The following is a 25,241-nucleotide window of genomic DNA, read 5'->3' on the forward strand; positions in this document are numbered from 1 at the left end:
ATGTCTCACCAGGGACACATAAAGGTGTGGAGGTGTACTAACCCTATCGAAGATGTGACCGGATGGATGGCACTATTACCCACCGGCTGTATTTCACTGTTTCTAGCGCCTTGTTTATTTATGCTACCCTAGTTTATGTGCGAAATACTCCCTTTAGTTCAAAGCGAGAATTGCTTTTCGTTGTTTTTTTTATAAGAGTACATTTCATATTTCCGAGACATTTTATATTAAGATTCATAACTTGAGTCAACTATTAAAATGATATTGCAATCCACATTTTATGTTGACATTCGATAAATGAGTCGTGGTTTTAGACGTAAAAGGCAAATTTATTCAGAGGACACCTGCCAATTTCCGATACATTTTATCGAAGAGAGCGGATAAAGAATTCATAGACCAATATCGACCGAGGAACAGAACTTAAATTATGCAAATCTGTAATGGACAACGTCCGCACTTTAGAATTTAAAAGCAGTAAGCATTTGTAAAAATATGTTGTTAAATCACTTTAAAAAACATAAAGTAACATTATGATAAATTTTTGTTTATATTTATAATCGGACGGTAGCTTGACCAATAGCGTCGCCGTGAATGAACCAATAGAGACAATGGCGTGAAACGTCAAATGTTGATACTAATCTGTGGAGCCGGATGCGCTGACGGCCGCTCGGAAGCACAACTGGGCTAGGAAATGAGATAGTTCGCAACTCCTCTACGCTGTCGCACTGATGGAATTGGGACTATGGTGACATGAGGTTACAATGACTATTGTGACGTGAGACGCTAATTTACATCAGTCTCAGAACATTGCCAGCGATATTCTATTATTAAGATATTTTGCCTCAAAAACGTCCTATTAATTATATTAGATATACTCAAGACCATGTACTCCTTTCAATCTACATTAAGTTAAAGATCTCTTTGTAATTTATAAAGACTTACTTGGAGATATTTTAAACAAACAAACCGTATCTTAAGACAAAATCATACATTGTATACAAAAAAGCGATGAATATGTATTCACTTATAAAACTTTGCATATCAATACACATCAAAGGCGCCGTGCACCTGCGCGGGCGCATGCGGTGTACACAAACGGTTGGCGAAATGAAATAAAATGAAGTGAAATAAGATAAAGTGAGGTAAAAAAGACGATATGTATGAGGTCCTATTGGATGCTGAATGAAACAGGGTTGCAGCTGAATTATTTTCATCACATAAGGACATTAAGATCAAATTTTAACCATTATTTAAAGAACTATACGATGTTCTAAATTATGTATTTTTAATCAAATATGAGTTAAGTTATTTTAATAAATATAAATAATACTGAAGTGGTTAAATAAAACAAAACTGAATATTTAAAAAAAAATATATTAAACAATATTTAACTAAAATATCAACATTTATCAAGTGTAGGTGCAACATAAATGAAAGCTTAAAATATCTTACACGGTAGCGCACGACAGCCCTATGCTTCAATTTAGCCCGTTTTGCATGTGGCTCGAGTAATAAATAAGCTCTGGGACTGAAAAACCGACACAGAACAGGTATTGTGTTCACGTCAACAGCTCCACGTAGCGGAATACGCAAATTGACAATGGGTTATATATCGCCTTATATATTTCATTTTTCGTGTTAGAAAAACTCTGTATAAGATTTCGATTTAGTTGAACCGGTTATAACTAGTTTTAGCCGGCTTGGTAATGTTTGTTAGCGAAAATTTAATTTTAGAAACCAAATTCTTAGAAGTAAGTTTTCGTTGTTAATTATAGAATAAATTGTGTGTTGTTTAATTATGATATTTTGCAAGTACAAAGATTCATTCTTTTTAATGACTATTCATTATTTATTTAAATATAATTAGTATTGGACGAAATTATTTGAAAAAAGAAAGCCGTGTTTTGCTTTTCGATAAAGTAAGGCTGTTTTCATACAACGCGGCAATAAATAACGCACCGTCCAAACAGACGCGTTGTATTGTGCTCGTGTCACCGGTTCATTCCGGTTACACGTAGATGAGGGAATTTATTGGATAACATATTTATTGTACAATATTTTATTTTAATAGAATTTGTTTTGGTTTAATTGTTATAGTGTTACGCTATGTATGCGCGTATTTAAAATTTATTTTCAATAAATAAAGCGAAATATCCAAATACAAATATTTGGAATTATAACTTTCTAATTTTCTAAATAAATTGTCAATAATACGTATTTTATATATTATATTTTAAATTTATTCTAGATTTTTCAATCGCGTTGCGAAAGTAGCTGACTTCTCAATGTTGAAGCTTTGGCTTTTACAAGGTCTTCCAGCCACTGACATCTGTACAAACCTTGGTATTGATAACTTAATTGAACAATTAGCAAACAGCAAAACATTCAGACACAAGTATTTTTTAAAACGCGATTCACACTTAATTTTTTAAAACGCGAAGACAGAAGAGTACACAGAAATCACAGAGAAATGATATAAAGCCACGCGCACATTATAACTCACGCGCGACATAAAGGCGGGCACAGACCGGCGATGATTTACCGCGCGTCGATATCTGCTAGATGCGAAATTTGTCACGCGATAACGGCTGTTTATGCGAAGCCGTGTCTCGCTGCTCTGCGGCCCTTGATAATGCAGATTATACACGATCCCAGTTGTTTTAGGAATATCATTACGGTGATTTAGGTGTTTTGTTTTAGTATTCAGTGATTTATTACTTCGGTTTCCAAAAAAATGGTATTGTGTTTATATCCTAAAGATGTATATTATTATAAGCGACTGTCTCGTTGTTCTAGTAGCTATATATATGCAAGCAGATTTCAAGGTCCTCGATTCTAATTTTAGGTCATCATTAGATTATTCTAATAAAAGTTATTGTGTTTTCAGTCGAAGATTCTCAGTAGCAGTCCCGTCCCGAATCTGGAAGTTGGAAATGTGTACACTCCCGAGCTTCGGAAAGCACTAGATATACTATAAACCATAATATTAATTACAAAAAAGTAACAGCGGAGATTGACAGGGACATCGTCAATATTTATTCAGCGGCGGCCACACGCGGCGGTCGGCGTGCGAGCGTTTATTTTCGGTTCGATTCAAAATCGAATGAATCGATTATTATTTATTTCCTCGCGGCGCTAATCAAGGCTCGATGTTTAATTTATGTGCCGAGCCGTTTCAACTGACTATATTCACAGCTTTGCCTTTTAGTGCTATAATTTTAATATATGACGACTAGGCTTTTTGATATTAATAGTCAATTTAAAACGATTATTTTGATGTATCGTTCGATAGTATGGTGTTAATTAATTTTGTTTTAATTTTTTAAAGTAATAAATACGTATACACATATTTATTTTTATTCTATTGTTACATTCTCATGTAAATCGTTCATATTTAAATGTCTCATTAAAGAGAATCAAGTAAAAAACAACATGACTTGTCCTACAAGTTTGCTTCACTTCCCCAACAATTGCTACATGACCTTTGCCTAGGGCGATGAGGAGGTCGCGTGCGAGGGCGGATCTCCCGCCTTCGGACTCCGTTGACACAGGTTTGGCGGGGCTCCCAACTTGCACTGTGACACCTAGCTCGAATCGAGGATGAAGTTTTTGTTCATTGGCCTTACAATGTTTACATATTGGATCAGTGAGTAGTAAAATGTTAATAGTCACGTGTGGTTTTTTTAGATATGAATTTGAAAATAATTGACACTAATCGTAGATATATCTGTATTTATATTACGAAATATAGGTAAAGTTCGACGGCAAAACTTATTTAGAAACGTCTATTCAATAAATCTAAGTTATACTTAATTCAAATTGAGATTGACAATCACTTTAAAATTTGTTATTTTACAAATTTATTCGATCAGTAACCGAGAAAAACAGGCAAGCAATTGATCATTAAAATTAAATTGAAATTTATTGGTTATCAGCAATTATTTCAAAGGTTGGTACTTAGATGATATACAGATGGAATATGCACATCTCAATACAAGAAAGCGTCTGATCAGGGACCGACCTCTGAACCGAACCGGCACGTCTGTCCGAACGACCGACACTCAATAAATCAGGACGGAGCAAGTGCTGGCCAAATGAATGATGGATACTCAACACTCTACGGGGTTATTGCGGCTTTGAATTCGAAATTCGAAATAGCTATCTAGATACTAAACTTAGTTACGATTAAGCCTTAAGATAAATATAAATCAAATGTCATTCAAAATTTTTTGTCGTAAAATGGGACATATCTATCAGTTTTGGAATTAGCAATAAATGTTTAAAGTGAACGACGAACACGATTCCCTAATAAGGGGAAAATAAATTGTTCCTTTTTTTATTTGCAAACCTAAATTGCTATAATCAAATCAAAATCATGAATGGTCGTAACTCGAAACACCCCAATTACAAAGCACGAGCCGTCCAAAGATGTTTTTTCTAATCTTCCCACGCGCTATGTTCGCACGTAATTATAGGTTCAACTCAGTAATAACACATCGCTTCAATAAAATTGTATATCATTCGGTTCCTTTCCCCGCGAACGGAGCTTGATTAGGGCAGCCATCTTGTAGGCGGTAACACCCGCAGGCGACACGATCCACGATTCCATTTTCAAAAACACTAATCGCCAAATCGAGCACGCGCGCTTTTTCGAACGTGTGTTTTTCAAATTGGAAGCGTCCTTTTCCGTTATTACTGGGCGGGGATTTGACTACTGTCACTTTTGACAGTTGTGATTGACGTTCATAAATACCACGAGTCGAGTACGAGCTTGTTACTCGGGTCGGAAAGGTAAGAAACGATATTATTAAGACTGAGAGCTTTCGATGTCACTCGCCGTTCATTGATATCGCTATAGACAATTTTGATATCAAAGTGAAGTTTTTATGGTGTTTTTTCGTCGGGGGAAGTTTTTGGGCATGATATTAATTAACTCGCGGGCTCGTGCGGTGCAGATGAGTGCATATTGAAACGTCAGCGTTTCTTTTGCTTCTCATTTTCGGTCCATTCCAATATCCTTCACGTCAAGAGTGAGACAGGCAGCGACGGTGGGCTGCAGAATTTTTAAAACGATGAAATGGAAAACCGCCTGTTTTTCGGGAAATAGACACGAAATTGAAATTTTCAATTTTGTTTTACATGGTTACTTTGTGTCATGTCAAACCGAAAAATGTAGGAGCATGGAAGATGAATTTTTAGAATTTTAAAAATGTATATAGACATAAAATGATATTTATAGCCTAGAACTTGAAGGTTTTAAGGCTGAAGTTGTTATAATAAGAAAAAGAAAACATTAAACCCAAAAACCTAAGAATATGTCATGTTTTGATTTATTTAAATTGTTTTATGCTCCGAGCGAGTCATTGCGAATGCGTCGTCGAGAAATGCACTCACAATTAATATCAATTGCTACACATCATGCGTTAATGACGCAGAATGCATGTAAAAACTTTAATCCAAGAAACGAACGGGGAATTCATTCATTCATATTCATAGTGGCGGAGCGGGAGAGGCTTTCACGAAAATGGCTCGGTGTCTAGGAGCCGGATGAGATGCATGAATATTAACACGGAGTACCAGGCAGCCATAACTATATTAGAGGTAGGTAGCACAGTGCATGCCAGCGGTAGGGGCACGTTTGAAGTTGCGCCGAGCAACGTTCTGAAATTTGACATTTTGACAGCTCTCCGACGGCGGCTGCCTTGCCACCCTTCCCCCTTGCACCCTAGAATGCTCAATAGCGCCATCCCGCTCACGACTCCCGTTTCTGCAACGTCTGACTTCTGATGTGAATTGTTAATGCATCGGTAATTGATATTATAATTTTGATAGCCATTTCAGTAGTAATGGCGCCTTAAGGTATGAGACTTTATTACATTGTTATTTGATTTTTAAGCAGTTTATTATCAAGAAACATGTATAGTCGTACGTTTTTACATTATCATAAACCTCTTTAATTTTGTATGCAAATATAGAATACCATATGGAACGTTGTTTAATGCATAAATTCTATGAAATGACTTTTGTCGTAATGTATAGTTTTAGAATGAAGCTCTCAAACCAAATTAAATCTGTGTCCAATGTAACATAACCTTAACGTAAAAGACGTCAAACCCGACAACGTCCGAACACGTGCTGACTAATCACCCAGACTAGACCAGAAAATAAAAGCCGCAGCAGACAAAAAACCGGCGACAGGCCTGTCAATCGCCTATCGGTAATGGAAAAAAATCCAAAAAAACATTACAAAAACCGTATTTAAGGTTTAAAATAGAGTGTATCTCGCCTGTAAGCTGCCCAAACATGCACTATTCAGATTTTAGGTGGAAAACGTTAAAAGGAAATAGTGCCGTCAGACGTCATTGTTTAAGAGTTAAATGAATGTGACATGCAAAAAAATCGAAGACATGGAATTCGCTTTACTTTCAGAGACTTTTACGGGAGATTAAAAATACGACGAGCTGATGTCTGAAACGAGTGGAAAATTAGTGGAATGGATTTTGACTCCTGATAGATTTAACGTGAAAATCAAGACTAAATTTTACTCAGATAAATCCTTTATAACTATTTTTATATTTATTAGTTAAAAATATAATAATATGATTCCTATCTCACCTAGTTGTTGAAATTGACCTCTTCATTATCATTAATAAGATTCTGGTATCCGAGATGCCAAGTCCCTATACTTTAATTTCTTAACAGAACAAAAATTATTTATTTGTCCGTGTAATAATGTAGATATATAAACAACAGTATTTGGTATTATTGGTTGTATTCCGGTTTGAAAGGTGAGTGAGCCAGTGTAATTACAGGCACAAAGGACATAAGATGTTAGTTCCCAAGGTTGGTGGCGCATTGGCGATGTAAGCGACGATTAACATTTCTTTCAATGCCAATGTCTATGGGCGGTGGTTATCACTTATCATCAGGTGGCCCATTTGCTCGTCCGACTATCTATTCTATAAAAAAATACGTCACCAGCATATATTCTAATGTATCGAAAGATACATTATGTCTAAGATAAAATATATCAAATACTTGTTTATATTAAAATTCAATACATATTCTTGGTAACCGGTAAGTCTCATCTATACGAGATATAATCAGATGAAACAGGAAAATTGAAAGTGATTATACAAATGCGTTAAAATGCAAATCGCAATTAACAGTCGACCTTAGTGGTGTAATTATCGTAAATAGCGAACGATGCATGTACATCGTTATTTACTTAACATTTCCAGTCCTTGCCCATCCCTATGTGAAGATTTGCTATTTTAATCTACCTAATGTGTTTGTTATGCGATACTGTTGTTTATGGCCTGCTGTGAATTAACTGTATAGGAAATTATTTTATATACCTCTTAATTAAATATACACTTTTTAAATACAAGTTCTAAAAACTAGTTTGTGTGGATTTTTTCTGGAATTTGTATCGATGATGACATTATCCATATTATTAATATCATACATTGTTATGTAAAAAAAAAGATTTAAAAGAAAAACTAAATAAATAGGTAGGTTGTATAAGGATTACTATGAAAAGCCAAACTCCACATAAAAAAACATTACGTCCGATAAAATTTCCAGGGCTGAGGCTATGAAAGCCTTTCAAAAATGATTTTTGGACGAACAAAACAGTTTAAAAGAGTGCACATTTTATTCGGCGCGAGATATCGCGCGCTCTGCGTAAACATCAAATTTTATTGACGTTGGCGCCGCGTGCGACATTTTTTTGCACTGCACTGTATTTTTTTTTCGAAACTTTTTAAACCATTTTTATTGACGGCAATATAAATTCATACCTTTAACCTATGCCTCTTACTGCGAGCGAATAAAACGAAATGAATCAGTGCTGCAATTTAGTTGGATTTTGTTCATTTTTCATCCAGTTTAACTCATGAATGTTGCGATACAATCAATTTCGTTTCATTACTAATTACCTAGGAACGAAAAGGGTTAGCTACATTTAAATAGGAGCTAAAAAATCACTAAAAACATATTCCAAAAGAACCCTTAAGCAATCAAAGGGCATTCATCAAACATAACACGCCGAAATCGACAAGGGAACAAAGCAAAGACGAATTTTGATACCTTTGAATCATTGCAAATGTTGTCAGAGCGTTTGTACAAAGCAAGAAGTTACAAAGCGTGCCTAGAGGCGTACGTAAGAACGCGCCTAATCAAACGGAGAGAGTCCCGTTTTCACTTTGTTTGTAGTTTCTTTGAAGTCAGCTGTATATCTCCAGGTACATGATATTGTAAAGAAACGTTTTGTTTGAGACAGGTGACTTCGCTCCGAGCACCTTTAGTTCTACTAGTTATCTAAACCCGCTACATACTGCGGAGTTCCAGCGTTACTTGAGATACGCCTATGACTACGGTGTATAAGCTTATTATTAATTTTGTACTAAATAAATTATATGATTTACGTAAATATAAATACCTCTTGATATTTACAAATGTAAAAAATAATCGTATCGGTATTCTTTATAAAAATGTAATCATGAACAACAATACAGGATTAATTATATAATTTGGTAGTATACTAGATACACATGTATATACAATCAAAAAATATAATAAATCAATATACATACATATATATATATATAATAATATATATATACCAAAATAAAACTTAAAGAAGACGCAAAAGACGAAGGAATAAATATAAAAAAATTATAATTTGTTAAATCAAAAATTGACATTAGAATATAAATTGTATAATATACAAATAACGAAGCAGGGTCTCCCGCTGTAGAGACAGCAATTGCTCGACACAGCCAGGAACATGATAAACCTAATCAAAAGACAATACATAAAGACGCACAGGGCTCAGACCAACCTTACAATATACTATACGTTTGAGGTACAAGTGATAAGAGATACTGAAATAGAAGAAAATAGAGATCAGGAAATATTGGTAAATTTGATATTATACTTGGTATGTGAGGTTTTTATTGCACTATTAATTGTAACCGAGTATTACATTCGTATACCATTATTTTTTTGAAGTATATCTTTTATTACATATATAGAAATAATTTGCTGAGTTGCGAATTACAAGTGTAATTATTGCAATTTTTGGGACACGTTCGCCAGTTCTCGTCGCTTGCGTCACGCCAGTTCGGTCTCATTGCGCCGATAACCCTGTCAGCGGCGTGACGGAGTGCCGCGTTATCTACCCATTGTCCGCGCCATTGTTGTACCCTTCGACGTCTTCATGCCAGTGTTGCCGCTTTTTAAAGGGGAAATTTTAATTGTACGGGGAGTCTGGGAAATGATCTGTTCGATGTCTGAAATACATTAAATTTAAGATATCGCGAATCGATCTCATTCTAAATTGTACTTTACATACAAACCATGAAATGTTTTTCTTGGATAAAACATAATTAATCTATTTAATGTTCCAACAATTTGATTAAATTTTTCTTACAGAAAAGAAATTACTATAGTAATAAACTTGTTTAATCTGTATTTATAAGACAAAGGCAAAGAAAATACAATGTGTATATAACACAAGTTACAATAATTATACCTCTCGCAAGCCAAGATGATCTTTAGCAGGCATTACTTAAAGTTGATTGGCGATTCGCCAGCCAGCTGCCTAAGTTTTGATTGGTCCTTGAATGTAGGTACTACGTCTGAACTGTTTTTGTGCACCTTAAGAAAAAAATTGTAGCCAAACTAAAGCTATAAATATTATTTATTACTTAAACATCTGTTGTAGAAGATTTTGTTAATAAATTAACGATAACTAGATCCAAAATTTTCCAATTAACAAATCAGCTTATAAATAATGATATCGATCGTAATTCTTTTGTATCAACGTACAATGTTATCAATTAAATTCATAAAACGTGAACACATTGTTGGAATTAAAGTACCTTACATAATTCTTATTCACACGAACTCTCTTTTGAATCGTGAAAGAAATCTAGCAATTTAAGCCTATTAAAAGTGCACCTAATTTCCATATCAGAATCGCTTTTTTAAAACCACACGTTACGTTGCGATGTAATTTAACACGAAACAAATGGTTCTTAAAAATATTTTATACATTTGCTTTTGTATCATACGCGAGCTGACAGAAAATGTTCTGTTTAAATATGTAAGATAAATATATACTGGTCGTTTCGAGCCCGTTTCTCTTGGCGTTAATTAAAATTAAGTTATGTGGTTTTTTTTTATTTACCGATTATATATTACAATCCATTCAGCGCTATCGTGACACAGATAAAACGTTCGTATTTATAATATTATGGTAATTTAATGGCACAAAATTACTTTTTTTTGGCAATTTTGTCCATAAAAGTTTAGTCTTAAAAATGACTATCACAATGGATAACATTAAAAATCCAGCGAATGAAACTGCAGATCTCGATTCAAGTCCAAGTTGCCTGTTTAAATGTAGCTAAAAGTAAATTCTTAGTAATATTTCACCCCTCCCACTTTCAGTTAAACCTGGAACTGCAGGCGTTGAACTTCAGCTCGCATGAAATATACTCTACTCTCGTGAACTGCATTACGAAATCATGGTTCATTTTCAGCTTTTACTTCATAAAGTTAAAAATATATGGCTGATTTTATGAATAGTAACTCTTTTAGAAAATATCGCTTTAAAATTGTTTTGCATTACGATTATCTTGTTACATTTTTGTGTTTTCATAATATTGGTGAATTTTTACATCGGCATGAGAGATAATGGAATAACGGTAATGTTGTTTTAAGCTGTTATCATAAACGGATTGTGTCCACTTTAATGAATAGCTTCGCTTGAATATGTTAATAATATTTTGGTATATAATTAAAGATTTGCTTATATAAAGACATACTTTTTAAAAATCATAAACTTTTTGATAATATATAATCTAAAATAATCATACATAAATAATAAAATAATAAAAACTAAAATGAAAGTTGTACCTAGATGTTTAAATAATTACAAACCTCTAAGATAATTGTTTACAAACTGCACCTGCGTACAACTGTCTCGTGCTTGGCAATTCTTAAAGTATAAACTTTAAGGCACTGCTTGGTGCATTATGAAAATGGCTTCAGCCCCCATCCCTCCCCGACAGACACGCCCAGGCTAAGTAATTGTTTCATATAGGTCTGGCACCTTTGCCGCCCCTTATGTTATTTCAAAATCTACTTATTTAACCTAATTAAGAAATAGCATAATAAATATAACTAAAAACAAAAGAAAGAACCACTTTAGTCTTAAAGTGTATAAAGTTATGAAACTTAGGATATTATTTTAATGTATTCAATTATTTCATTTCGGAATGGTCGGTGGTTCGTTTTAATAAAATTATAGTATTCTTAAAACTCAACCCGACCTATGATCGTCAAATAATAGCAAATTGATTTTGAACTTTCCATCTATTCCTAAGTATATTTTAAACTTGCAAAAACGAGGGCCATATCTTCGGCTTTAAAGGCTTTTAAATTTAATAATATGCCCGTCTAGACAGCTCACGGTGCGGCGCGTAAATCCGGGATGACGTCACTTCCGTCCAATTCCGCTAATGGCGGCTTAAAGTTTACTTATTTCATCCGAGTTATGGAGCGATATTTGAAAAAAGAAAATTCTAGGTCACTTCTTCTAAAAATGTATATAAAGAATGAAAGCACTCATGTTTCAAATCATTGCTTGTTTCTGCTAGTATTTATTTTAACTTTTAAAATCTAGTCGCAGTAAAACTATTCTGTAAGAACAACCTCGAAACCCCAATAGTATTTTTTTATCATTTGTTCAATGTAAACATAAAAAATATAAAATTAAGATTTTTTTAAAACTAATTTTGATAATAATTGTTAGTCTAACATAATTTTTGTAAATAAAATCTGAATTCAATAAAATAATGCGACATGCGACTCTGACTACAATAATTACATCATTAAGTCGGTTTCAAACATTTCACGAGTGAGACACGAAGTGAGTAATTAGTAACGACTGCTGATTATCATTATAACATTTATATTACAGGCAACATGCGATATATAAGTAAATGTACCAAGGCTTTGTTAATTAATTATATACCCTTAGTTTCTGATATCCATTTAGATTTCACGGGCTATTTGTTAAAACTTGGGGTTCTAATGCTACGAAGGGATTAAAGTTAGGAAAACTCGAGCAACTGATATCAGTCCAGCAGAGGTATGGAGGCGGTCAGCGTGGCTAATCGCGCGGACGGCGTTATCGCGCCAGGGGTAATCACCCGCCGGCCGCTGATTAGCTAAGCTCCTGCTGCCCCCTGGGCAGGGCAGGGAATTATGCAGGCACGACTTGCTCCAGGCAGAGAAATGAGATAGTGGGGATAAAAACGGTCCTTCGAGCCCGACTTGGGACCGATCGATTGCTAATTCGGAATTAATTTGATTTAAATGGGTTGGACGACGCCTGAATAGTTCTGGTCGCTAACATTGTTCCTCGATTACAATGTGTTTTAGCATGAAGCACTCAAGTTATGTAAGACTTCAAATAAGTATTACGCATACTAAGCGTCAAAATATTTCGCTAAGCTACTTTGCAATATATCAACCAAGAATTATTATAGATTCTTCAGAGTTAAACATGCCTCAAGTATGCCGTCAATCATCGGTCTGAGGGTTTGCGGTAGCAATTACCAGCTTCCTGCTTAAGATAGATCTAAGTTATGTATCTTTCTATGTAACTATGTATTTTCCTTTAATTTGATTTTTTTTGTCTGTAATCCTTGACCCGTACATTTATATCTTGAGAAATTAAATAGTTGCAAATTACAATTTTTAGTTCGGGCCTTAGATTGTGTCGATTATCACATATTACTGTAAATATGGTTAAATTCTAAAAATATAACTCAGGTGTTGTTTTGCATCGAATGTTATTTATACCCATAAATATCGTTTGTACATAACGCATTATACCGCGAATGTCAGACGACCACCTGACCGATAACTCATGGGATGCAAATGGTTCATTATCAGCGGTCCGCACGCTCGCCTATGCAAATGTTTATTAAAATTAAATAATTCGGCCCTGTCCTGTTTGCATAGGGCTGCTGATTTTAACGGTACTATGAATAAAAGTTTCGAAGTAATAAAGGAACTTGTCCAAATTATTTGAGATAATATAGCTGTAACAAATTTGACTTGTTTAAATCTGAATTAAAAAAAAACATATTCATATCAGACAGAGCTAATTCTTTCGTGATATATGTTAATAAACATTTTTAGTTCACTCGTGTAGTAAAACGTGTTTTTTTTAAATTGTATAACATGAATTAAGTCACCACAATACAGCCATATACAACATTGTTCATGAGCATCGATAATAATTTCTGATTATTCCTCAGAAATGAAGACGCAATAGCAACAGCATGTTGAGATAACAACTAAAGATATAATATTACTGCATTCCGTTATTAACTGCATATTTATTCAGAGGTGCAGTGTGACGTTAAAATGCTTTAGGGCTTTAGTAATTCACATCGTTAAAAATGACCATGAAATTTGTCAAAACTATTATTATTTAATCAGTAATTGCTTTCATGTTATCTTTGCGTTGAATAAGCAAACTATTTGAAACTGTTTAAAGTAAGATCGGAAGAGTTATATTTTAAAAGTAAATAGTTGATAAGAAGAGTTATTCCCAATAGAGTCTCAGCTTATTACATTGCGGATATAGCGTTCCCGGTAGTTTGTTTTCAGAAAAAAAGGGTAAAAACAACCGAGAAACACTTTCAGAGTTGGCCAGGCGAGTTGCGCACAATCCAGATATATTGCCAAGTTAAGATGTGCATCTAAATAGCCTCTGCCGTCCTGGTAGCTAACTTTAGATTACTTGCACCAACTTTACCGACTTCCCTGGGTAAAAGCGGCAAGTTTGCAAGGAAAAATTTCCCGGGTACCCCTACTATAGCCCCATTCAGTTTGGCTCAAATTTACTGCACAAGTTCGATGCTACAGGAAATTACATTGTAATCGGAATTTAAAAGCAAACACGTTTAATTTGAAAAGAAACTTTTTATCGCAATTCATTCTGAAAGTAACGTAATGCGGTGTGTTTTTTTTTCAAATTGTATCACGATTTCACCCAAAATTCTTTCCGTCTGAAAATATTGAACCCTTCTATCCCCATTATCCCATAAACAGTTAAACTACCCTCGTTTAAAAAAGCATCGGACAGCCACCAAGTTACTGTAACTTGAAGGGTTCATTCCCTTATTAAAAATTCATCGGTGGAAACACTCAAACCTATTAGGAAGGGTCTCTGCGGATCGCAGTAAAGGAAGGTGCATATCTGAAGGGCGTCCGAATTATTGTAGGTCAATATGAAAGAGTTTTTATTAAAACAATTGTAATTATCCTTTTAACGGGTCTTGAAGATTCTTCAAAACAATCGTTTGTGTTTTCATTCCCTTTTAAAGCCTTCTTTTAACTTCAATCAACGTTAAATTATGTATATATTTTAATAAATACATAGCTTTGAAAAGATATTTTGTTCTATTTGACATGAAACGATGCAATAGGTCGTTACAATTTTACTGTAAATTGGCTAAATATAACAGAGAGCAGTACATCTCCCAAAGCCGTTTGAACGCAGGTGTCACACAAACACACTGTATCTGCGCCCTTTTAATATACCTTAGATTTGCAATAACGCTCTGACGTAACACCCTTTCGAATATATTCTGGCAATATAGCCGTGACACGGGAATACATTAATCAAAGAGGCTGAGCTTCGTTCGTGGATTGTGGATATTACGTATCTCTAACTTATGGTGTCCTGGTACACGCACTCATATCACACGGGCTTAGATTATGTTTTCTTTCCGCCTGTCGCCCTTTGTTTTATTTATAGGGCGATAATAATCTCGGTTTATGAGGTAAATTAAATCCGCTTTTTCTTGTTACGCTAAATTTTATAGAATCGTAGCTGTTTATTTTGTTTCATCTCTGCGGTGTTCAATTTTTTCTACTAGATTAAATCAAATCAAAATAAACTTCATACGTAGTCGTTTGAATAACTTTACAGGATTATATTAAATGTTAAGCTACCTTTTGGATGTATATCCAGGTATCCAGGTTGCATTCTATTGAGTTTCTTGTACTTTAGGTAGGATGTACACCCTACCTAAAGTAAAAATATACCTAAAATATGCAAAACTGCACGTCGTGTATATAATAAACATTTATTTAAATAAATAATGACATAATATCGAGAAAAGGAGCTGTCAACAAGCGTAGAAAAAACATGGTAATTAATCAGATTTCAGTATCAAAACTTGGATATGTTTATTACTTCTAGTTACTGTAATGGGTAAAAGAGACAAATACATTATGTTGTAAAAAAAGTATAAAATAAAATGGTTTGCAAATTACATTTTATATTATATAAAAAAATAATAAAATTATCTACTTTATTTCAAATCAGCAGAGTCGCAATATACCTTTCGTATTATATAAGAACGACGCGTATTATAGTATAAAGGAGCAAATTTAGCAAACACGAAGTTCGTAAGAAGTAAAAGACCGCACTTGACCAATTTTCCTTATAACATTTTGCTTAATCGACCGACCAAATATGACCGGAATAATATCAAGATTAAATAAGCTGTATTACACACAATTACTTACAAACAACAATTCTCGTTCCAACGACTATAGTTAGTCGAGTTGACCAAAATTGCCCGTTCCATATCTGCGTTGAGAATCTAGGGGGTCACTCTGACCCCCTAAGGGTGGGTCGTTAAGATAAGATATCTGGGAGTGGACGGTCTCAGGTTACAGGATGTGGGGTCCAGAATTTCGGACGATCAAGGGTTGTTTGATGTATGTTACTTATCGATTATGTTGTAATACGAAAATTGAAGAAAAACCGACGAAAATATTTGGACGATGATAAGGTATTGCTATATAAGGATTAATATTGGTTTAATCTTATTTTTCTATACTTTGCATATAGTTAAATTTAACAAAAACTTATTTGCAATAATTTTTGAGCACATACCGAAACAAAGTATCACTTAATACTGACTATAATAGTTAAGGTAACATTAAGGAACTGCGTTTGTAAGTGCGTAACAGTTTTATACAATTGCAGTTATCATCGTTTACATTTTGTTTCTGATCTTATGATGATTCTAAATAAATTATTTTTATTATAAAAAAAATATTATTATTTTAGCTAAGGTACGCCCCCTCCTTTTTTTTATAGAATAGGAATGTGGACGAGCATATGGGCCACCTGATGGTAAGTGGTCACCAAACGCCCTTAGACATTGGCATTGTAAGAAATGTCAACCATCGCTTATAGCCAATGCGCCACCAATCTTGGGAACTAAGATTTTATGTCCCTTGTGCCTGTAATTACACTGGCTCACTCACCCTTCAAACCGGAACACAACAATATCAAGTATTGCTGTTTTGCGGTAGAATATCTGATGAGTGGGTGGTACCTACCCAGACGAGCTTGCACAAAGCCCTACCACCAGTAGAATTAAAGAATTGAAATTTTAGCGTTAAAATTGTACAATAGAATTGAACACCCATCAAGATCACATTGAATCAAGTGTAAAGATAAAAGCGTGGTTTTTCTCCATTAATTAATTCTTGTCATTCGATAGTCATATTTACCCCCTCAGGGCGTTATCGGGGTTTGCATAGGACGCCATGTTGGCATTCGCTATTAAAGGGTTATGTTGAGACAATATTGACAGGACGATTATCTATTTGCCAGTTGTGAGATTACTTCGGTAAAGTTGACGATTGTTTGCGTTCGTACAGATTGTTGACTTTTAGGCTTGGAAATTATACAGGGTGATGTCAATCAATGATGAGCTATTAATTACAACTGACAAATCTTCTAATGTGTAATCGGTAATTCAATTATGTTAATATGCGAAATAAATGTTCCATGATTTGAATTCTCATAGTTTCACAAATATCACATACATATATTATATTTAATCAAACTTTATAGAATTGATAGATTTTATTTATTTTATTTATATTTGGGAAACATACAGTGTGTTATTACATAGAATTAAGGAATTATTACTAAATCATAAACCAATAAAGTTTTCACTTAAAAATAGTACAAATGTTAGAGTATGCGTGTAAAAAAGACAACAGAAAGAGACAAAAATACAATGCAATCTACGAGTACAATCAAATCGACTAATTACAAAGTAAAAAAAAAAAAAAAAATCAAGAAGTTAAATTACAATAATATTAATGAACATAAATATAAACAATGTCATTAAAAATATTTAAATTTGATTTCAACAATTAAAGTAACATCATAAATCAACAATTTATGGCAAGTAATTGATATACATATACATTAGTAATTTACAAAAAAAATATTAATTTTATTAATTATTTATTAAACAGGTATTCTTTCAATAATTTTCTTATTTTATTTTATTAACAGATCAGATCTTCACAGAAATGTGAAAATTCTTCCGTAATATTTAAAATATTTAAAATACTTATCGGTATGAATATGAAATAACTATTGATATGTATTCGTAAAATATCGTCATCCTTTTCGGTTTTATAGTGCAGTTTTGCTATTTCACGTACCTACTCTATTTCCGGTAGATCCGAATTTCCTGTCCGTTCCGGTACGGCATTAAGCGTCGACTTAAAAAGTGGGATCTCATGGGATAGCCGGAAATGACTTCTGTCGCCCACTAGCGAGCAACGCTTTGCAAAAGCTTTGAAAAAAGTAAGTATTAAGTAACATTTAAAATATTCAAAAAACTAATATTATATATTTACCAGATAGAGTAATAAAACGAGTTCTCACGAAAGCAATTTTGCGAACAAAACAGACTTTATTTCGTCACCAAATAAAAAAAAATCAGTAAGTTAATTCTTGCGAGATACCCTTACAGCGTCTCGTCCAATATTAATAAATTCTCATTTCCCGGATTCGTATGCAATTTGCCCCCGACTCCTCCAAGTAAAACTTACGACTCGCCCTTACCCTAAATAAACCAAGGGAAAACCGACTTTCTCCTAGGTTTTTCAACGAAAAACGAACGAAATTGAGCCATATTTTGAACCATCCGTGTTATTGGATTAATGGGTACTAGGGTGAATTGGACTTCTAAATAATTTGTTTACTTAAAAAAGGCATTTAACACGTTACGTAAATACCTTTAAGATTAAATAAAAACTTTAATATTAACATATATTATGTAAATCATGGTAATATAAAATTAAGACGTATATTGTCGTAAATACCTTGCATATTCGAAAATAACATGAGGTCAAAGATTCTATTAGATATAGATTCGCCATCGGTTTGACATGTTTCCATAATAATCGTAAAGTACAAGACGAACATAACAAAGAAGACAGTGTACTAGCATAAATAAAGTATAAATTCTTTCGGCGCGATTATTCTGCGATGCTTTCATTCCGGTGCGGTGGATCTCAAAGAGAACCCGATACGAACGTAACTCAACACCGCGCTAGGAATTCCGCGTTTCGCCATATCTCCGCGTCTATGATGTCCTGGTGCTTCTATTAATATTATGTTGAGCATGTCATACAGAATTACGATCGTGTGTTTGAAGAGACGTGATTATAAAACAAAGGATGGATTTTAGTTCAATCTCCATCCTTGCAACGTCATTTTATTTCGTTTTAAGTATAACTAAGTTTAGCGAGATTTGTATCTTTCGATTGAAATTGAAATATGAAAGATATTACGATGGCTGTAATTCACTTGGTTCTTCGACAAGGTAATTATTGGATTCAGGAACAGGTGTACAAGATTCGAAAACAAAAGGAGCGCGAGGTACGGAACTCTGCGGGATTCTATCGCGGGATTACCGTGGCCTTATAATTATTTTTAGCCCCCTGAAAGGGCTTAAAGTCCCAAGGTAGGATTTGTTAGGCGTCGTTATTCAATATTATTTCTTGGGAATTTTCCGAGGGCGCGGCGACACGTACGCTACCTGCGTTGCGTGAATCCCGGGAGACGGGATAGATTGATGATTAACGGGATTACATGTGACACTGTGCTTAGTTGTGTATACTTTCTATTTGTATGCTAGAAAATGACAAGCTTTCTGAATAAGAGATTGATTATGAAATAATCTAAACTGTTTGTAAAAGACTATCGTATCCATTCATAAGCATGCTCGTAACCTGTTTGGGAATGCAGAATGATAAGGCACATCCCACCCGGATCAATGAAATTCAAATTCAAATGGACTAGATCGCAAAGTTTTAAAATTCATACCGTTTACAGTCACGGACACTCGGTTGTTACCAATATTGCATGCGCCGCACTGAATTTAAATGGGACCACGCTCGACGATTTCCAACTAGCGAGATCAGATCTCCTTTTTTGGTTTTATAACCGAGCAATACCGAATTAGCCATCCGGCCGTTCGATTCAATCACTCGTGTCCCGTCGTGTCGCGACACGACACCGATCTGTGTAATCGCAAATCAAACGTCCATATCTGGATCAAGCGAAGATTCGAACGTGTGACATTGAATTCATTTGTTTCGAATTAATAGTCGAACGGGTATCGACACGGTATCGAGGCATCGACGCGACGCGCGACGCGTCGCAGGTGTTGCTGTCACCGCGCGACGGTCCATTTCCCGCAGCGTAATCAAATGAATATTACAAACATCACAGCGACAGCTATGCGCTATGTGGGCCGATGCGCTTTTTGACTCCAATTTGAAGTATTGTCTATGTCCGACCGCATTTCCAACGCACCGATCATATCGCGACCGACCAATTGCAGCCGTGTTAAAGTTCGACATGAAATACGATTCACATCGCTAAATAATGGATAGCAGATTTCATAGCGACATCGACATGTACCGACCTATACCGGAACTGTTTTACGGTGGCCCTAATGAAAGCACTTAGCACTAAGCGAAGCAATTATAAGTAATTTGGAGCGCGGTAATGGACGCGGACAGGGACACGCAAAAACCCGCGAAACGGAACGTTAAAAGCTCTCTAATTCGATTGTCGACGGGTACCTACTTTTTTGAAGTCGAACTTCGAACGCTGCCGGAAATAAAGCGGATTTTGAGTTTTAGAAACGAACCGAGTTCGCGACTTTGGACATAAATCCTCAGTTTCTTCGCCGACGACGCGACCAGTAAAAGCTTTTCCGTGGCGCCAATTAAAACTCTTTCGCGAAATATTCGCGGAATCCATAGCTATAAAGAAAGTAGGATTCAAGTGGTCGGGAATGAAATAGAAATACCAGGCTCAGAAGACTTTCCAAGCGTCACCTGAGCTGAACTGCGCTGAGCAGAGCGCCTTCGGTGCTGGTGATTTATGGGCGCGGATCCGGACCGGTAATGAAATTGCACCCCCTCACCCCGCCCCCACCGGTCGCGAAGAAAGCCATTCTAGAAATTACTACGCAACGCTGTGCACTCGCGACAGTGGAACAGTTCCCGGTAACGTCTTATGCTAATGTTTATTTTTTGCCATCAATCACAATGATAAAACGTTAAACTCCCGTATTGAGGCGTCGAACGGGACGAGTTTAATTGCTTTCGTAGGAACGGCCTGCCCTTTGAGAAGCGTTCTTTGTCTACGCAATGAAAAATTTATTGCTTTCGCTGGAAAATTTTAATTGAAAACTCCGCAGCGGCCTCGCTCGCGGTCCAATTGTCTCGCGCTGACATTCGTTGCGTGATTTCAACTTTGTGTGCTGAAGTTAAAACAGCTATTAAGCTCATTCGATAATATTCAGTGCCCCAAAACTTTTGTTATTGTCGACCTATTGTTTATTTACGTTGTAAATTGTCAACCATATTGTTTTATACTTGAATTATTAATTATGAGACATTGTTTGGGTATACTAAATCTGTTTTTTCTATTCCATCCTGAATGTGGATATAAGCAACAGTACAACATGAAAGAGGTATATATGGGCTTGATTCTCCTCGTTAGAATTTACATTATACTTTATTGTACACCACAAAGATTAAAAGATTACAAAACATGGATACAACCTAATTATGAGTAGCATACAACTTTGGCGCTAGATATTTTAATTTAATCTTGTAAAATGAATCAGAAGTACTCGCAAGAGCGTACTTGAATCTTGGATCAAATCATATACTTTATATATTGAGAAGATAAATCTAATTGTCTCATTCGTGTTGACGCTGCGACTCTGGATTGTACTATTTTGGTTAATTTATCTTACTTTCCGAATCAGTATAATTTATCAACTTACCGTTAAATGTTGAAAGAGCCACGCTCGTAGGATGTTGGTGGCCACCTTCGGGAAGATGCCCCGCTTCTTTTGATTTTTCTTGCCGTTCGTGTCGTCATCTTCCTCCCCCGTACCCTCTCCTGAACCGATACTCGCATTACTGGCATCCCCTGCGAATGTAATACATATATCAATATCATTATCCCAAGTTGCCATCATTTGTACATATACAAGATGAAGTATTTACAATAAAACGGAAATCGTATTACGCATCGGCCTAGTCATTTAATTGTCGTGTTTTCTAACGAGTTCCTTTTTTTTTAAATAAACTCAAGAATTTTTTTTTACATTACAAGATTTGAAGATACATAAAATGGGAATTAATTAGCATAGACGTTTTGTTATCTTATACAATAAACAAGAATTTACATAGATAAAGTTTGATACAGCCGCTCGTTGACATGGCATGGAATTTAAAACGTGTTCTCCTAATTAAAGTAATTCTCTAAGATTACAGTCGAGAGTCCTAGATCTCGAGAATATATCTCTAGACAGACGAGACAAATTCGTCTAGCTCATTATAATAACGTGTTAATCGCAACACCAGGCGAGCAGGAACCGCGAGAGATGTCTCGACTACGCTTATCAGCCGTGCGTCTGGCATATTAATTAGAAACTCCAACTAGTATTTATTTAATCACCTGCCACACCACTGATTCCTATCTTGAGTATATACGCTTAATTAATTCTTAGTACGTCGCGTCATACGTGTCTACTCGGTACAGCGATCCGATGTAGCAAGCAACTCGCTCACGCGGATGTAATTTGACTAAATTCATTATTTTCTTGAAACTAATTCACTCACAGATTAAACAACACCATAAGTTTGCCATATACAAAAATAAACAACATAAAATTCTTGCATTTAGAAAACTTTAAAATGTATCGAACGTTGTACGAAAATAAGCCATTTGAGAATAAAGAACAAGAGACAAAATTTATTTGGAAATAGTTGAACGGATACTTTCTTGATCGGAAAGTGTAGACGTTTGTTTTTCTGAATAATTAAGGCGAAATTCACTTTGAAAATGCTCGCTACGTGTACCGAAACAACAGAAGCTCGAAACACGATAAACAAATTAGTGTGCACTGAGCCACATCAAAAATTCATCACAACAGGAACAGATCGAATCAGTACGGGGTGTGAGTTTCATCTTATTTTCTGCTGCTCCTTGTTCTACTGCTCGTGATAAATAAAAAACTGAATTTACACGTACTAGCTGTTTGTGTCTTGTTTCGTGTTTTATATTTCGAAAGAGAAATGTTTTCTTCGATATGTTTACCATTGTTTCGTTTATAAGTAAAATAAGTACTAATATTTGTAAAGATTTGAAAACTTAATAGATTTATGATAGAACGTTTTGTTTTTGATAGTTTAGATAATGCTAATCCAAGCGTCGCTTTAAGTTTATTTATTTCTAATTATAGAAATATAAACTAAATTTAATTGATCGATATTTACTAAGCTGTACGTTTTCTTTCATATAATTAGAATTTTAATAATAATTATAGTACTATAAAACAATTGTATAAATTGTTTTCATTTATATAGTTTTGATATTTGAAGTTGAAGGTTTAGAAAAAAAAAAGAAAAAGATTTTTGTGTTATTTGACTTGAACTATTCAATCATCAACAGTTAACGTCAATTGCAGTTAATATATATTAAATTTTAGAATATCTTACGGAAAAATACTTAGATCAGTATAATTAAAGTTTTTTCTCATTCTTAAAGTAAATGTCACCGAACATAAAGTTTTGAGGTTGAAAACTTAAATTCGTGATGTTGGTAGTGACACTGATGAAACAGTGTATCAAGTATCTGCGTATCGTATTCGACCGGTGGCATGCATTGTGATGGTAATGGGGGCAAAGTAATAAAATTACTCTTACGCCATTACCCGCTACCCCTGACTGTTACACTGGTAATATAGGGTGATGCAATAAAACGCTTTAAAATTCACAAAAACAACAGGGAAGTGTCGGCAGGTAATTGTTTTATACTTTTAATGTTATTAGTGCATTCAATATTAAAACAAGGAACTAACTAAGGTACAATTATATTATAACCTAAAAATATTTAATATTTTTAAATGTCAACTTCTGATTAGTAAGATAATTTCAAATATTTCATTAACTTCAACATATTTATATTTATGACTAGCGTTTGGAACTTTCAAGAGTTTTTGAGTTCTACATTTACTAGAATTAAAAGTTATGGTAAAGAATGCTCGTCCTGTATATTATCAGCGTGCAAAATCAGAGTGCAGTTGCATGATGCAGGGATCGTAATCCCCTAATTCATCTTATGCCCACGCACACATACACACACCCCTAATACTCACTAATACACCCCCAAATGAGTGTACAAACACAAATGGGGATGCGTGTGAAAAGTCAAGAGAATGAAAATTAACTTAATGTAATAGAATCGGCAGTGTCATCTTTCTGTTTTCTTTGCAAAATAAATAACTTTATATCTAGTTTCTCATGACATTAGATGGCGTCTAATTAACAAAGAGTTTTAGTACATATGTATGATATTATGATATAAGTGCATATGTATGATATTATGACGGGCCGGTTGGCGTGGTTGGTAGATACTTAAGGTTGTGAGTTCGATTCCCAGCCAGGAGAGACATTTATGTGCATGAACATGTCTGTTTGTCCTGAGTCTGGTTGTAATTATCTATATAAGTATGTATTTACAAAAGAAAAGTAGTAAATGTAGTATATCAGTTGTCTGGTTTCCATAGTACAACAATGCTTAGTTTGGGATCAGATGGCCGTTTGTGAATAAAGTCCCAGGATATTATTATTATCACAGTCATATTTCAGCAAACATCGTTTCGATATGATTGAGTTTTAGAAAGGCATGAATAAGTATAATAACGTAAAATATAAATATATATGAACTAGATAATGAGATATAGCAACTTTTAATTTTTGGAACGAAATTCAATCAAACATTCATTGACACAGTAACTTTTGAATGATTTCATATTCATTGATCTCCTTTTGTAAAGAATACATAAAAAAAATACTATATTGATTTCTACGTTTCTATAATATATATTTATCACAAATATTAAATGTACGCATGTATAGCTTTATATATTATCGTCACTTGTTACTTTTACTGTTTGAGTCCACCCATGTATATATATATATAGTATTTATTATGTATGTATGTTTATATAACTTATTTCATAAATAATAAATTGTTTCGTTAAAATAGTATCGTTGTCGATATAGACCTTAGAATGTTAAAATAATTCCTTTTCCTTAAGCATGTATACTGTTGAACGTTTAAAAAAACACATATAGAATTTGTCTATAAGGGAACAGAATTTACACTTTGTTACGAGAAAACCTGCGCAATAGATAAATGTAACGAACTGAATAAATTTCACAGGCGTATTCTCGGTAGTAAGACTGCTCATTAGAGCGAATCCATCTATGGTGTGGTGTTTGCTCCCATGGCGTTTGTAAGCCGATTGCTGTAACCCGACACCGAATCCGCGACCCCTTTGCGAAAGCACGGTTTAGACCAAACTTGGGGATCTGGTTAGAAATACTTGGGGTTGAATCACTGGGGTAGTTCGGGAAAAAGTTCTATTTGGTTAAACAGTCTCAGAATGTCGACTTCGGTTTTAAGTTAATGGGATGTACGCTACTGTTTCATTATGTTGATAGTTTAGTTTTAAATTCACAATGTTTGTTCCATAAATTCGAGTAACATTTATCAAGGAAATATAGTTAGTATTTTGATTTCTAAAAGCACAATGCACACATTGACATTATTTTTTATAGAATAGTTAGGCGGACGAGCATTTGGGCTACCTGATGGTAAGTGGTCATCAATGCCCATAGACATTGGCATTGTAAGAAATTTTAACCATTGCTCACATTACCAATGCGCCACCAACCTTGGGAACTAAGATGTTATGTCCCTTGTGTGTGTATAAATTTTAATT

At 34.6% G+C, this 25,241-nt stretch overlaps 1 protein-coding gene across 6 annotated transcripts in view; it reads right to left on the reverse strand.

The window, feature by feature from the left end:
• LOC126775891 (homeobox protein homothorax) overlaps window positions 1-25,241 on the reverse strand; it is a 258,601-nt gene that overhangs the window by 70,002 nt on the left and 163,358 nt on the right. For all 6 annotated transcript variants that reach the window (XM_050498054.1, XM_050498050.1, XM_050498053.1 and 3 more), the window contains one exon: window positions 21,228-21,376. In XM_050498054.1, the coding sequence (XP_050354011.1) occupies window positions 21,228-21,376 (149 nt within the window). The remainder of the gene's footprint in view (window positions 1-21,227; window positions 21,377-25,241) is intronic.

The sequence above is a fragment of the Nymphalis io genome, chromosome 19 (assembly GCF_905147045.1).
Source record: "Nymphalis io chromosome 19, ilAglIoxx1.1, whole genome shotgun sequence".
In the NCBI taxonomy this organism is placed as follows: domain Eukaryota; kingdom Metazoa; phylum Arthropoda; class Insecta; order Lepidoptera; family Nymphalidae; genus Nymphalis; species Nymphalis io.